Source organism: Octopus bimaculoides, chromosome 2 (assembly GCF_046866305.1).
Source record: "Octopus bimaculoides isolate indiv1 chromosome 2, ASM4686630v1, whole genome shotgun sequence".
NCBI lineage: Eukaryota > Metazoa > Mollusca > Cephalopoda > Octopoda > Octopodidae > Octopus > Octopus bimaculoides.
The window spans coordinates 70,619,839-70,636,403 of NC_142929.1; the positions used below are offsets into that span (position 1 = coordinate 70,619,839).

Consider the following 16,565-nt stretch of genomic DNA (forward strand, 5'->3'; position numbering starts at 1 on the left):
ATGACTACAATTTCACAGGTGCCATTTACATGACACTGGCAACAGCCATGACTGCAATTTCACTTGGCTTAACGAGTCTTCTCAAGCACAGCATATCGCCAAAGGTCTCTGTCACTTGTAATCACCTTCATGAGACTCAACAGTCAAAGATCATGCTTCACTACTTTGTCCTATGTCTTCCTGGGTCTACCTTTTCCAAAGGTTCCTTCAACAGTTAGAGATCAGCACTTCTTTACACAGCTGACCTCATCCATATGCATCACATGACTATACCAGTGCAGTCATCTCTCTTGCACACCACATCTGATGCCTCTTATGCCCAGTTTTTCTCTCAAGACACTTACACTCTGTTGTACATGCACACTGACATTGCACATTCAGCGAAACATACAAACTTCATTTCTTTCAAGCCTCATTTCTTTGAAGCCTTCCCATGTCCTCTACAGTCACAGCCCATATTTCCCTGCCATGGAGCATGACTTCACACACAAGCATCATACAGTGTTTTTCATTTTGAGGGAAATGTCTTTTTTTACCAACAGAGACAGGAGCTCTCTAAACTTTGCCCAGCCTATTGTTATACTAACAGCTATGTACTTGGAGCATCCACCTATGCTGCTGACTTGGTCACCTAGATTATGGAAGCTATCAACTACTTTTAAGTATCCCACTGGCATTTGATGGAATCTATTTTCTGTACATTTCTAGTTTTTATTGTATCTGTACATCTACCATACACGAAGACTATTTTCCCTGTTAACCTTCCTCTGATATTGTTACACCTCTTATGTGTCCATAGCTTGCATTGGATACATCTTATGGAATGTCTACCTATGCTTTTTCTACATATTGAATAGGGCCATCTACTTGAAGGAATTTGTGACTTGTCTACCTTCCTACTTACTAAGACTTTGGTTTTTGCTAAATTACCTCTACAGCCCTTTGATTCTAGACCTTCCTTCCACACCTGAAACTTCTTCTCTAGTTCTGGTAGTGATTCAGCTATAAGAACAAGGTCATCAACACAGAGGAGCTCCCTGAGACAGCTTGACTTAAATTCCTCTGTTACTGCCTGGAGGACTATGTTGAACAATAGGAGGCTAAGTTTAGCAACTGGCAAGTTGGCTGAGTTGTTAGCACATTGGACAAATACTTAGCAGCATTTACCCTCGGACTTTACATTTTTGAGTTTAAATACCACTGAGGTCAATTTTTGCCTTTCATCCTTTCAGGGTCAATGAAATAAGTACCAGTTGCACACTGGGGTTGATGTAATTGACTTGCCCCCTCCCACCAAAATTTCAGGCCTTGTGCTTATAGCAGAAATACTTATTATATCAATCATTAACACCACCAGTATATAAAGACAACATGAAAACAGAAAAATTCAGTATACTGATGATTTAGCAAATTGGTGATGCCTGTTTACATTGATAAGTGAACAGGGCTTTGAGTGTTTAAGTGGCTTAGTCATCAGTTGTTGTACTGACAATACAAACTATCAGCTCTTTGGTTTAGTATATAAACACATGTGTTTAGCTGAAACCTCTGCACATGTGTGTATGTGTGTTGTGGCGGGGGGTGGGGTAAAGTAGATACAGCTCTAACTATATCATCAGTTGTTCAGAAATACAGAACTAGGTTATCACTTGTTTTTTTCTTTTTGGTTAGAAGGGAGGGGATTGCTTGTGACCCTTTACAGGGCCTACAAGACTAGTAGGAGAGAAGGGAGAAAGTTTTCCTGAAACTGGAGACCAGGACCAAATTCTTACAACAAAGAGAACTTTTGTGCTCAAGGTGTCCAGAGACCAGGTGGTAGTGCTAAACCCGGTGACAGATTAAATTTATATATACTACAGACTTCCACACAGTTTCCATCAACAAAATTCATTCACAAGGCATTGGTTGCCTCAGGGTTTTAGTAGAAGACACATGCCCAAGATATACAGTGGGATTGAACATGAACCACATGCCTGCACTTAAATTTTTACTTGCTATTTTGTTTTTGACATTGTACCTGCCTTATGATGGTTATGGTGATGGGCTGACAATTATCAGATTGTGGGTTCAATTCCTGGACAAGGCAACATGCTGTGTCCTTAAACAAGGCACTTCTTTTCACATTGTTCCAGTCTGTTCAACTGTAAATGAGTACTAACTGTATGCTAGTGATGCCCTACATCTGTTCCTCTAGCTGCATGCAAGTGATGCCTTTTGTCAGTCCCTCTAGTTGTGCTAGTGATGCTCTTTGTCTGTCCTTCTAGCTGTGTTCTAGTGATGGCTTTTGTCCCCCTAACTGTCACATCGTCAATGTTCTGCTGAATCAAGTAGGTGGGAATGAGCAAGTGAGTGTCCATTTCTGCTCATGACTACATAGACACCTAAAATAACCAGTCAGTGTATGATTCATACTGCTAAGTCATACTCACTCGCAAGTAATAGCTATGGTCCCGCAACAGATCTGTGTGGATAATTAGTTTTGATAAATGCTTTGAGAAAGAAAACAATTACTTTTATTTATCTATTTATATCTGTAATAAATTAATTTAGGTAGTTGTAAACAAGCACCATTCTAATTATTGATAATATTTTGCTTTTTTTTTTTTTTTTTTTTTTATAAAATACCTGTTTTGGGGGCACCATCTGTCACAAATTCATATAATGAAATTCATAATATGTTGACATAATAAATATTTACTCTACTAAACTTACACATACCTTTTATTCAGGTAGGTAATCAGACAGGCTCATTCATTCACTCATGCAAAGTGAACATTAAATGATGATATATATATATAAGCACAAGACACCTGACCAAAGTACCATACAATGGGATTGAATCCAAAATGGTTGCAAAGCATGTTTCTTACCACACAGCCATACCTGTGCCTATGCTAGATGTTTTACCTCTTTGAAATGCCAGTGTGAACTTGGAAGAAATTTGTAACTGCCATTGCAGACTCTTTCTAAAAATTTGCTTTCCAATAACATTTATGCATCAATAGAGATTCACTAGAACCAAGTTCAGAATGCAATCCCAATACTTGGTCTCTTTTATCTTTCACTCTTTGGAAAGATAACAAGCTATCTCTATATTTATTTCAAAATCAGTTATATTATTACTAGTGATTGTTGGTGTTGTTTAACCCCAGGTCAGCTTTGAATGAGACTTTTGATGAAAGGCTTCCCAGTCATGGTCATCCCATCTGTTTTTCAGAGTTCCTAGAACTACATTATCCAATGTCTCTTTTGGGTTTTTTTAGTTTTGTTTTATTTTTCTTGTGATTCTGGGGTATAATCTGATTGTGATTTGGTTGCTCTTTCTAGCAAGTCAAGTGACTACATAGGGACTCCCCAAATGGTTGGTACATATTTTATGTAGGAATTCAATATAATGTGTTTTTTTTGTTTTCAACTTGTTTTTTTCTTAAGACATTGGGGGTATCATTTGGTTGTGATTTGGTTGTTTTTTCTAGTAGTTCAGGTTACCACATGGGGCTCTCAAACTGTTTGGTACATATTTTGTGGCAGAATGAAATATAAAAATTATTTCTAGCCAAATATAAATTAAAGAAAATGGATCATTGAGTTAAAAAAGTGTTACTCCCATCTATTTAGCTGAGAATGATCACCAGCCTAGTTCTGGTACAGCCCTTCCTCTCTAGTTGTTGCCTCCTCAACATTCCAACAGGGTCATGGGGTGGAAAGGCTGAGAGGATGATTATGTCTGCTCATGATTGCATAAATACCTTCAATTACACAAGCACCTTAAACATCATCATCATTTAACATCCATTTTCCATATGGGCATGGGTTGGATTGTTTGACAGGAGCTGGCAAGGCCAGAGCCTGCAACAGGTTCCATAGTCTGTTTTGGCTTGGTTTCTACAGTTGGATGCCCTTCCTAACGTGAACCATTTTACAGAGTGTACTGGTTGCTTTTTACGTGGCACCATCACCAGTGCTTTTTACATGGCACCATCACTAGTGCTTTTAACATGACATCAGCATCATTACTTTTTATGTGGCATCAGTGCTTTTTACATGGTACCATCACCAGTGCTTTTAATGTAGCACCAGCACCATTGCTTTTCATTTGGCATTAGTGCCAGTGCTTTTTACATAGCACCCTAGTTTTAGGATATCAGTTCTGTTGTGGGCAGATGTTAATGAAAAACTGTTACATGCTTTCACATCATACTCACTTTCAAGTGATGGCTCTGATCACTTCATAATGAACTGTGTGTTTAAATTTCTAAATTCATATTGTATTGGGGGCAAAATAGATCCAGCTGATTTCAAACTTGGCTAGACAGTCATCTACATTGTTTTTGTTTTTTTAAATATTTGCTTTTATCCATTATTGTTTGTAAAATAGATTATTGTGTTTGAAGATACCCAAAATACATGAGCTTTGTATTTTGTTGCATATATCTCAATCAGTTAATTCTGTAGAAAATGTGAATGCTTATTCAAAGCAGATTTAGTTAGTGAGAAAACAAATAATAATAAAAACAACAATAATGAATTAACATCTACTTTTCCATGCTTGCATGGTCCAGGCAGCATGTGTTGAGGCAGATTTTCTACACCTTGATGCCCTTCCTTAGTCAACTCTCACTCATTCCCAAACAAGATATTTCACCCTAGAAGACAGGAAATGAACAACAAACACTCACATACATATACAACAGGCTTCTTTCGATTTCTGTCTCCTAAATCCATTCACAAGGCTTTGATAGGTCTGGAGCCAAAGTATAAGACATTTGCCTAAGGTGCCATACAGAGGGAATGAGCCCAAAGTCACATAGTTGGGAAGTAAGCTTTTTAACCACACAGCCATGCCTGCAGTTATTTGTTATCATTTTAGCATTAAATTTTTTATTTTTTATTCTTTATTGTTATGGAGAGAAATTGATGGTGGATAAGTCTGTGAGTGACTCTTATCAGTTTTTTTTACCAATATTTTCTTTTCCAGACTTGGGCAGATGCCTTCCATGGTTCAGCAGAGCTGAAAGAGGTGGAGAAAGTGTACCAGGACTTGAAAGGAAAAGGCATTGAATTTCCTATGACTGATTTAGATAAATTGGCACCTATTCATACACCTGCCAGAGTAAGTTGCAAACAATTCTGTCACTGCTCACCCCAACCATTTTGACATCCTTTTCAACATAGTTTTAAATGCAACTTTATTGGGTTTTTATTTATTTATTTTTTTTTTGTTTTTGTTGTTATTTCAGATTTCTTGCAGGTTACAATTTATTATTTCTTTACCCATTACACTTAACTCTCTTACTAATTCTTTTGTAACAGAAATAGTCGACAGCTTCATTATACATTCAACAAGGCCAGTCCCCTTGATAACATATGAAAAAAAGATTATATTAATGAAAATAAAAATTTTAAATATTTGTAATATTTTGTAATATCTGAAATGATATGAAACCTTTTGAGATATTTCAATCTTCTATTTTGATGATATCATACCTGTCACAGCCTTTTGCCTATTCATTCAGGTTCATTAACGCTTCTTCATGCTTACCGATATTATACAATACAAAAAACACTGTGTATATGTGCATGTGTTATATTCAACAACTAGCAGCTATACTATTATATCTATAATTGTAGTCATAAATTATATTTTCATCATGGTCTTTCTTCTGATTAGTGTTTGATGCCATAGCACCAACCTCTTCATCACAATGCACACAATTAAAATATCTCAATACAGGTACAGATTTGGAAGGGTTTAATCATTACATATCGATCATATCTATTATGAAATAATTATGTTTTGTTCTGGCTGCTAAACCCAGTTATTTTCTGTTGCTTTGTGTGTTTCTGTATACTGACCCACTACTCTTCATTTACAGCAGCATTTTATTATTTACAAGGTTTCAGGCTACAGAATATGAACATGCTTACCATCATTTTCAAGCTAACACTTGTTTTTTTTTATCACTCACAGATACAGTTAGATCATTTTCTTAACGTTAAATTCAGAATAGCTTTCAAGAGCAGAAAGAGTTACAACAGAAGTGATAATAATTAAAAGATATGTTAGATTCATCAAACAGATGATGAATTCAGTTTTTAGTATTTTTTATATTGGGACAGTATTATTATCCACACACTTAGAATTATGTATATATATTAGATAGATAGATAATATTTATATTTTGGCCAAGTCAGTCTCTTGTTACTCTAGAGTTTCATCTGTGCATTCACAGGGTACCAGGCAAGTTGCTAGGAAAGGCATCCTGTCATAGAAGCCATGACAAAGTAGACATGGAAACATGATGTTGTCCTACAACCTGTTAGATCCAACTCATGTCAGCATTGAAGATGAACATTGAAAGATGATGATGATGATGAAGTGTATGTGTGTGTGTGTGTGACTGAAATTAGGATTGCGATTTAGAAGCCCTTAATGATTGAGGATATCAAAAGCACATAAAATCCCTCGGCGTCTACAGGAACTCTTACTTTATGATATGATCATTTGCAGGGAAGGGCTTGTTTTTGTTTTAATAACATACAACACAATACATTGAGTTGACATTTGATTAATATTGTTTAGCTTAGCTATAAATACATGTTTCACCAACAAATAGATATCTGTTTTTGATCATTACCTGGTACATTCTGATGACTGACATCTTGAAAAAATCCAATTGATTAGAGATGGTGTTATCATACCTGTCACAGCCTTTTGCTTATTCATTCAGATTCAATAAGGCTTCTTCATATTTACCAGTATTTTATAATAAACATGAGAAAATACTGTATATATACACATTATATTCAGCAACTATAACATTGCACCTACAGATATAGTCATTATTTGTGCTTTCATCATGATCTTTCTTCTGATTTGTGTTTGGTGTCAGAGTATCAACCCGTTCTCCATGCAATTGAATTTGTATTGGGCAGGGGTGGTGGGGCAGAGAACAGAAAATGATCACTGAGACAATTCATATAACATTTATTTCTCAACCTATCTTAGTCTAAAACTGTAATCTATAGTCTAAATTTCAGCAAAGTCTTTCATAGTGCAATTTAATTTCTCAATTTAAAGTAACAATTAATTCTGTCCACTCTGTTGCTTGCCAGTAATTGATACAAATTTCTTTGTTGATGTTTTTTTTTACTTCTTGAGTTAGCATTGAATTGGCTGAATCTTTAGAGTGCCAGGTATAATAACTTGTAATATTTTTTCTTACACTTTGCATCTTAGGATCAAATCATGCTGAGGTCGTCTTTATTTTTCACCCTTCCAAAGTTGATAAAAAAAGTTCCAATCCAGGGCAGTGGATTGGTGAAACCATAAGAATGTCGAACTGGATGCCTAAAGCCCCTCAGTTGAGGAGTCTTGTCTTTCAAGTTACTTAGTAGCCTCACTATTGCTGGTGCCTCATAAAAAGCACCCAGTGCTCTTGGTAAAGTGGTTGGCATTAGGAAGCACATCCAGCTGTGGAAACCATGCCAAAGCAGAGACAGTAGAGCTTGATGCAGTCTTCTGACTTGCCAGCCCCTGTTAAATTGTCCAACCCATGCCAATGTGGAAAAGAGGTGTTAAATGATGATGATATGATGATTGTCCCAGCTCCTTGTATTCTCATTTCAAATCCCATCATGGCCTTCATGAGTGGTAGTCTTAATCCATCACTCAGTTTAACAGCACCACCTGGTACCTTGGCTACCTTTAGCAGAATCTGCTCTGTTGCTAGAATTGAAGCCATGGCTATGATTTGAGGATATCTTCCTTTTTCCTGAATAAAAGTTTTAAAAAATAAAAAACCAAGCCATTGTAACTAAATCTTAGTCTTCATAATAACTATCAAGTGTTATTGAGTAGAAGTTCAGGAAAAATTCCCTTTGCTGTTGGTAGACTGATAGTGATGCTAGTTTTCTGTATCATTGATTCAATCTTAGCTGCCTGTTTAGTCATGTGGGGTCACTATATTGTAATGTAGAGTAACTTACTGAGTTTCATATGCAAAAACTATATATTTAAAATATATTTTAATTTTGCTGTATAGTAATATTGAAACCTCTAACCAGGCACAAGGCAGGTTACCCACCTGCACACATACATACACATTCATATGTGCGTGCACACATACACACACACACACACACACACACATTCTTTCTCTCTCTCTCTCTCTTCCCCCCCGCATCCCTTTCATTTATCTGAAGGTAGCATGAAGTTTAAAACAGTAATTGCTCAGTTGTTATGATTGGCTAAGATCTAGAGTTATTTATAATCCACTTTTACATTACAATTAGACTGAATGTGTTTCAAGCATGTATTTTAAACAAACAAATAAACCTTGACACATTTCTGTTTAAAAAAACATTAAGCTGTCTTTGCCCAACATCACTTGCAAATATGTAATATTCATAGACACAGAAAAATAATAGTTGAAAGATTGATTTTCAGAAAAGAGTTTGTTTGAGATGCATTTTTGGGAGAACTTATAGTTTAAAAATTACTATTTGAAAAAAAAATAATTTTCAAACTAATGTTTCAAAAGTTTTTGTTTTTTTTATAGATATTTATAAAAGTGTTTGTATTTCAGTTTAAATTTATATGTGTATTTTTTACTAGTTTAATAACTCAAGTATTAAATTTAACTACTCACATTTTGAGAGCTCATGATTAACTAATCCATATATATGATGACTTGCCCTTAAGTACAAAAGTACAATTGCAAGCCATTCAGTACAGTAACATGTTCTGTGTATGAAGAAGATGTCTTCTTTTCTCCCTTTATCTTCCACCCATGGCCTAAACACCTCACATTAGAATTGCACTGTCTTTTATTTTGTTTTGTAGTAGAAACTGCAAAACATCCTCTAATGAGGACCTGACAGTCAAGTCACCATCTTTAGAAGTAGGGCACTGTCACTACACATCCCAAGGAAACTATATCTTGTGGAACCTCCATTACATATATGACCATAATCATCAATCTCTTGATGTTACTGTCTTGAGCCTTAGGACTCATAGGACTGACTATCCGGTTCCCGTAGCATATAAGTGATCAAGGTCACAACAATCTTCCTAAATAGGACACCAGTCTGTTGCAGTGGACTGAGACAAAGAGAAATGGAGTGATTTTGCTCAAGAATATAATGTACTGCCCAGTCCAGGAATTGAAACCACAATCTAGTAATCATGAGTGCAACACCCTAACCTGCTCACATCTATCAATAGTCTGAGAGCACCCACAATGGTATTTTGTGCCAAGAGAAGAATATTGTAACAAAGTTGAGATTAAAGTAATAATTTTATTTCTTGCAAAATATTAATTGTTCTTTCAATTAAACTGACTTTCTTATTCCAGATTGTTGTTGTACTTCTATTTTTAGTACCAAGGCTGATGGCACCTTACATTTTTTTTTCTTTCTCCAACAATATGAACTTGATTTTTTATTGTCAGGAATCAATAAATGTTTCTTTTAATCTTTTAAGTTGTTGTTGTTACTATTATTATTATTGTTATTATTATTATTATTATTATTATTATTATTATTATTATTATTATTATTATTTGTCCTTTTTCCACCTCTAACTGATGCCAGGTTTCCTGATATTAGTTTACAAATGTTTCTCCAGTTCTGCTTTTTGTGTTATTCCAGACAACTCCTGTATCAGAACAAGCCCCAACCCTTAGCAGAAGTAGAGGAATGTCTACAGAAGCTGTAAGTCGGTTCCAAAGTTACTCTGAGCTTAATATATATATAAACCCTTGACACGCATGGGCTCCAGTTTTTAAAAAAGAAAAAAAAAACGGATCCTAACAAATTGAAAGAAGCACTTAAATTTGTTTATTATCTGTAAATAAAGCAGGCTTGCATAACGTCCAACTGCATGGCTTTGGTTCGACTATATTGGCTTCATTAATTGCCTGACTGTGCTGTGAAAAACTCAAGGCGTTCTTCATATCAACTGTAACTCACTTCTGTGTTGCTTTCATCCATAGTTCCCACCAACCTGTCAAAATGGATGGAGTTTAGATATATATATACATATATAAATATATATATACATGATATCTATATATTTTCTAGTTATTTGTCTATATGGAAAAAGCTAAAGAAGAGAAATATGACTGATTGTTGTCTAGCTCTAATTGTTGTCTAGCCAATCAGTATAATGCTAATATGTTTCTAACTATATTTCCTTTTGCTTAAAGCTTTTTTTTTTTTCTCAACGTTATTTTGTTTATTTGTTTCTCTCTTTTTTTTTTCTCAATATTCAACCCTTTTATAGTTGGTCAAGCTTGAGGCTGATATACTCTCCCACACTTTTAATCAATGGTGAATGATATCAGTTTGGATGGTATTGTCATTTTTTAGGTTAAGGAGTATGCTTCCCAACCATGTAGTTTCTCAGGTTCAGTTCCACTGAGTGGCACATTGAGCAAACGTCTTCTATAGCTATGGACCAATCATAGACTTGTGAGTGGATTTGATAGATGGAAACTGAGAGGCGCCTCTCATATTTTTAATGTGTGTGTGTGTGTTTCTTTGTCTTGGCATCATATAATGAGTGCCACTATCATACAAGCAGTGTCCTTCATTTATAATCTTCCAGGAAAACATCTTTGGCAATGAGGAAATACTACCTTGCTTGGAAACACGTAAGGGTTGGCAACAAGGTAGGCAGTCAGCCATTGAAAATCTGTCTCAACTTCTGTCAGACTTTCTGCAAACATGGAAAATTGGACAGTAAAGTCTCATTTTTAATATCAGTACAAAGAACTTTGATATAGGGGTTGATTTTTTTGTTATTTCAACTGTTGCCTACCTCTCTCCATATACTTTATGGAGGAAACAGACATGACAGATAAGCATCTTACTAGCTGGGAGCTGCTCAGCTTGAAACAGGTGGTAGCTGATCAATGCAACCAAAAAGTCACACTGTTGAAGTCCACCCATGATGCCTTCTCTGTCAATTCAGGCAAGGATTTTAACTTGTGACTCTTACCCCTATATTGGCGCCATACTATTTATGTACAGATGGGGCGTTCATTCTATTAATTGGATGCTGTTGTAGCTATAACATTGTTTTACTTGGGTGGTGTAATATGAAATACATGGTTGTTTGTTATGCAACCTCTCTTGATAATACTCCAATGGAATGAGAAAATACATTTAAAAATTAAGCAAGACTGTATAGGGTTCCAGAGAATAGTTCAGAAAGAGCCTTTTCTACTCACATGGTGATCTGCAAAGTGCATCAGAGCTTAAGAGATTATTATTTGGTGTCTCTGGTTCATCAGATGGACCCACCTAGGGAAATTTGAGCTATTTTATAATGATGGAGAGAAGTACCAATTCTTCTTGTTTCTCTTTATAGGCTTGCAGCCAATTCATACTTGCTTATTTGATATTTGCAAGTACCCCTAATATCATGGGGCCATCCCATAGTCCATCACTTGTAGATGTGCTGAGCCAGAGTTGGTTGCCCCTTGTTGAGATAACCCATTCTATTTTGTTTCTCTTGTAGGAAAAAGTATAAACTGGGAAAGATACCGTACACTGGTGATTTGTTAACAAACTGAATGTTTACTGTTTAGTGTCATCTTTGTACATCTAGAGTTCAAAATTGATTTTACTTTTCATCAATCTGAAATCAATAAAATATATTACCAATAATATACTGCTATTCATAATATTCAGTTGATTCAATTCGATTCCTTTCCTTTCAAAAATGATTTTGTGCTTGGTCCAGAGAACTTACTCATGATATGTATAAATTGCTAAGCTAAAATTATTTTCATTATCAAATAATTTCTGAAGCTGCAAAGTAAAATGTAAGCATAAGGACACCCGAATCGCTTTTTAAAGAAGATATTCATAAAGCTATTAGCTTTTACCAAGTATAAAAGGGTTGTTTTGTTGGTTTTTTTTTGGTTTTTTTTAGCCTGAGCATATAAACTGCACACCTTTCTTTTACTGAGCACTAATGGCAAACTTTTTTTCCTTTATAGACAAGAAAACAACAACAAAATAGCAACTAATGTATTTTTTATTGACGGATGCACATATTTTTCTCCTAATATTTGAATGCATTGTTAACTTGACATACAGGCAAGAATTACTTAGGACTATCCTTTTAAAAGTTGTGTTGAAGATATCATATTCTTAAAACACAAGTTAAATCATTTCAATACCCTTTTAACTATTTGGCCATAATTTTAGAAATGAAGGAGCTGTTGGTTGTATTCATCTCATCTCTAGTAGCCCATGGCAATAGTCAGCTCCCAACTTCAAGCTATGAATTCCATTCTCTTTTAGAAATTGAAAAACCTTGTGATGTAAGATCTAAATCTTACAACAATATGCCTTCAGAGTGTGATTGAACAATGAAATTGTACTCATTGCACGGTAAAGTATACATTGAGGCCTCTCATCAAACTAATTCATAACATACATATGAGGATACAAAACCATTTGGGTCGTTCCTACTACATTATAATGTCTGTTCGAGCAGAGCTGACTGTACACATTCAACAATAACATTAAATCATAACCTGAATTTTTTAAAATTTATCTCTTCACCTGCATTTTATTGTTGTTACTGGTTATACACTTGTCAGTTTGACATAAATCATTTCATAAAGGTATGTAGTACCCACTTGTCTCTTTCTCACCTCTTAAAAATGCTTTTTTTCACTTTCTAACCTGACCACATAACAAACTATACATGCAATCCTCATTTAAAACCCACTGTTCTGTTGATAGAACTTCCCTGCCACATCTTACCCTCCACACAGTATCCATCAGTTCGTTCTTCAAGATTCACATTAATTGCACCAATACCACATGCCGTAGTGCTTCATTTATGAGCAATATCTCACCTCCTTATACAAGTCTGTGTTAATGTTCTGGATATTGTTATAAAATTTTAAAACTGATATTGTATAATACAGATTTCTCAGTTACCATGTAGATGTTATGTTGCTCACCTTGGAGAATAAAACAAATGCTTTCCTTGCAGTTTTCATTAATATTTGATCAATAAAAAAAAAAAGAAAATTATTCATTTTAGGTTTTTTATTCAGACAAGGCCAGCTGTGCAAACTCTTTAGATAATGGATTTGTAATCCAAATTAGCACACATGCATCAGTACAAGTACATATATGTGTGTACACATACACACACACACACATACATATGTATGTATGTTCACACACACATATTCATACATGCTGCTACATGCATGAGGAAGCAAGGAAAACTGAAGAGAAAATTCCATCAGTCAAACTGACCTAACCTGCTGCAGGTCCCAAACTATGTTTGCCAATTTTTTCTTGTTCATTTATGTCTTCTAATAACCATTACTTCTTAATTCTGGATAATATGTAATTTCCAGGTAAAAACAAAAAAAATGAATTAACTACAACTTTCTAGTTTCAATAGCAGTGACATAATCTTATTAAACAGACTGATGCGCTTTGTTTTTATATTTAGTTGTAACGCATCAGAATCAACTTTGAAGAAATCAATACCACTGTCTCTTCTCAGATTTATTTTAAACGACTGGTTTCTCTTCTCTTTGCTTGTGTTTCAATAACTCGTGAGTTATGTAGAGCTTTATGCCCTAGTTACTTTAGAAAAGAGCAGATATAAACATGTATTTTATTATTTCATTGTGTCTCTATATGTGTATGTGTGCATATGTGTGTTGCATTTGCTGAAGTTGTTATTTTCATTTTTATTTGATGGTTATCAGGGAATTCATATAATTTGAATGCATATCTTTTAATTGAAATGCAAATGCATCTATTACTTTTTCTTATTATCGCTGTACTTGTTTGGAGAAGTTATTCAAACACATATAGAAACCCCAAAGTGCTTGCAGATACATACAGAATATATAAACATTAGAAATTTCTTGTGCATTCCATATATATATATATATATATATATATATATATATATATATATATATTTATATATATATATCATCATCATTTAACGTCTGCTCTCCATGCTGACATGGGTTAGGCAGTTTGACTAGAGCTGATGAGCCAGAGAGCTGCACCAGGTTCCAGTCTGATTTGGCTAGGTTTCTACAGCTGGATGCCCTTTCTAATGCCAACTACTCCAGAAGTGTAATGGGTGATTTGGCATGCCACTGGCACAGGTGCCATTCACATGACACCGGCAACAACCACAACTACAGTTCACAGGTGCTATGTACATGGCAATGACCACACATATATGCTCACCTTTTCAGTGAGTATCTTCAAATTTCATTTAGTTTGGTACTTAGGATAACATTTTTTTTTTTTGCATATAATTTGCATTCTATTACTCATTGCTTTTCAATTTACATTAAGAAAATTTTTTATGGGATTAACACATTGTAAGAAAGATCAAGGATTACCTGAAGCCATCATTATCATTGTTGTCCACTTTTCCATGTTCACGTGCATTAGACAGAATTTGTTGAGGTGGATTTTTAGAAGCTATGTGCCCTTCCTGTCATGAAACCTTCTTGTTTCCATGTAAGGTAATATTTCCCCATGACCAGGTATATTTTCATGGAAGATCGGAAACAAAGGACACTGCTTGCTTGATGATGACACTTGCTTACAACTATAATGCAATGTTGTGGCAGGGTAACAGTAGTGTGCACACGCACACACACACACAGTAGGTTTCTTTCAAATTCTGTCTACCAAATCTACTCACAAGGCTTTGGTTGGCCTGAAGCTATAGTAGAAGGCACTTGCCCAAACCATGTTTGTTAGGAGGCTAACTTCTTACCACACAGTCACACCTGTGCTTATATAGCCACATAGATAAAAATATTGAATGAAAACCAATCAAGCTTCAAAGAAGAAGAAAATTCATATAAAATAAATTCAATATTAGCAACAAGTAAAGGGCAGGAAAAAATTGTCTTCTTTTTTTGTACCATAAATAAGAGAAATTATTATCTAAAGACAGCAATATTTCTCAATTTTGGTATTTTCTATCAATTGACACATCTTCACCACCTTCCTCCTCCTCCTCCTCCTCCTCCTCTCTCTCTCTCTCTCTCTCTCTTTCAACTGGGGTGGTCATGTATTCCCTGTACAGCAAGATATGTTTTTGTTACTCTGTCACATTTCAGCCTCATCACCTGGCATAAAGCCACCTCTTCAATAGTACACCACCTTCTTGTCTTGCAAGTTACTTGGCCACCTCACTGATACCAGTGCCATGTAAAAGGCACCCAATACACTCTGTAAAGTGATTGGCATTAGGAAGGGCATCCAGCCATAGAAACCATGCCAAAGCAGGCATTAGAACTTGATGCAGTCCTCTGGCTCCACCAGTTCCTTTCAAACCATTCAACCCTTGCCAGCGCAGAAAACAATTGCTAAATAGTGATAATGATGGCATTAGAGAAAGCAAAATAAATGATCACCAAACTGAATATCTGAAACAGCTTACAATTTTGACATTTAGATATACACTTTTTCTTTCCATCCTTCTATGTCTGATAAAATAAGTCCTATTAATATATGAACTGGGTTCAAATCTAAGTCCTGGTAACCTCATGCCTTACATATGCTGTAGGACAGCTAAAACCAAATATATTGATGTATTCAGTCAAGACATCTGGTGACACTTTCTCAGCCTCCTATGGCAGGGCATGGTGACTGATGAGAAGCTGGAGAAATGTGTTGGTGCTCACTGAACTTTTGCATCCAACATGGTATATGTGGACAAAACCAAGTGATATGCCCATGCTGTGCAAATTGACAGTCTCTTTTTACTGCAGTGATTACTGCATTTCTTGTGCAAGCAGAGAGAGTGTGAATGATCTATTGCTAGTTAGGTGAACGACTCGACAAAGTGAAGCAGTCTTTCAGCTAACAAACTGAAGAGCTGATGCATGATGCAAAAACCATCCGTCATCGAAAAGCAGATGCCTAACAACCAAGTAATACATTTAGATGACTTGAAGAACTTGAAGATCAAGTCTAGCACTTAACTCCTTAGCATCCAGATTACTGTCAAATGTTTTGAATTAATCATGGTTTATTTCATAGCTTCAAAATGTTGATGGTGTGATTGTTTATTTTTAGAATGACATTGTAGGGTAGGTGAGAGAGGTCTGGTCTGGCCACTTTGAACATAAAACAAGCAGAAGATTTGGGCCAGATATGGCCGGTTCATCACCTACTTGGGAACCTGGTCCATTCTCAGGTCAGAAATATATTCTTAACTGTTAGGGGTGCTGAAACATTTAGAATTTTGTACCCTATCCAAGGTCATTACGAAACATTCTAACATCATTACTGACTTTCCAAATCCTGCTGTGTTTCACACGGAATATTTGGCCCTCCCAAATCGTCTTGGTGTATAAGTGAACTTACCTTTTTGAAATTTGATCTGGAAAATTTGACCTGTACAGAAGAAAATGTGGTGTGTGTGTGTGTGTGCATGCATTCTCATAATACACAGTCATATTCCTGAGGAGAGTTACATATCCACTATATGATAAATATAGTTTTTAATCTTGTTATACTATCAATTTTCTTTTATT

General features: G+C 35.4%; 1 protein-coding gene across 4 annotated transcripts in view; it reads left to right on the forward strand.

Annotated features, from left to right (window-relative positions):
• LOC106869232 (target of Myb1 membrane trafficking protein) overlaps window positions 1-16,565 on the forward strand; it is a 139,777-nt gene that overhangs the window by 84,115 nt on the left and 39,097 nt on the right. For 2 of the 4 annotated variants that reach the window (XM_014914881.3, XM_014914882.3), the window contains exons 5-6: window positions 4,979-5,113; window positions 9,652-9,714. In XM_014914881.3, coding sequence (XP_014770367.1) covers window positions 4,979-5,113; window positions 9,652-9,714 — 198 coding nt within the window. The remainder of the gene's footprint in view (window positions 1-4,978; window positions 5,114-9,651; window positions 9,715-16,565) is intronic. The other 2 variants (XM_014914883.3, XM_089346966.1) reach the window with 1 other exon arrangement.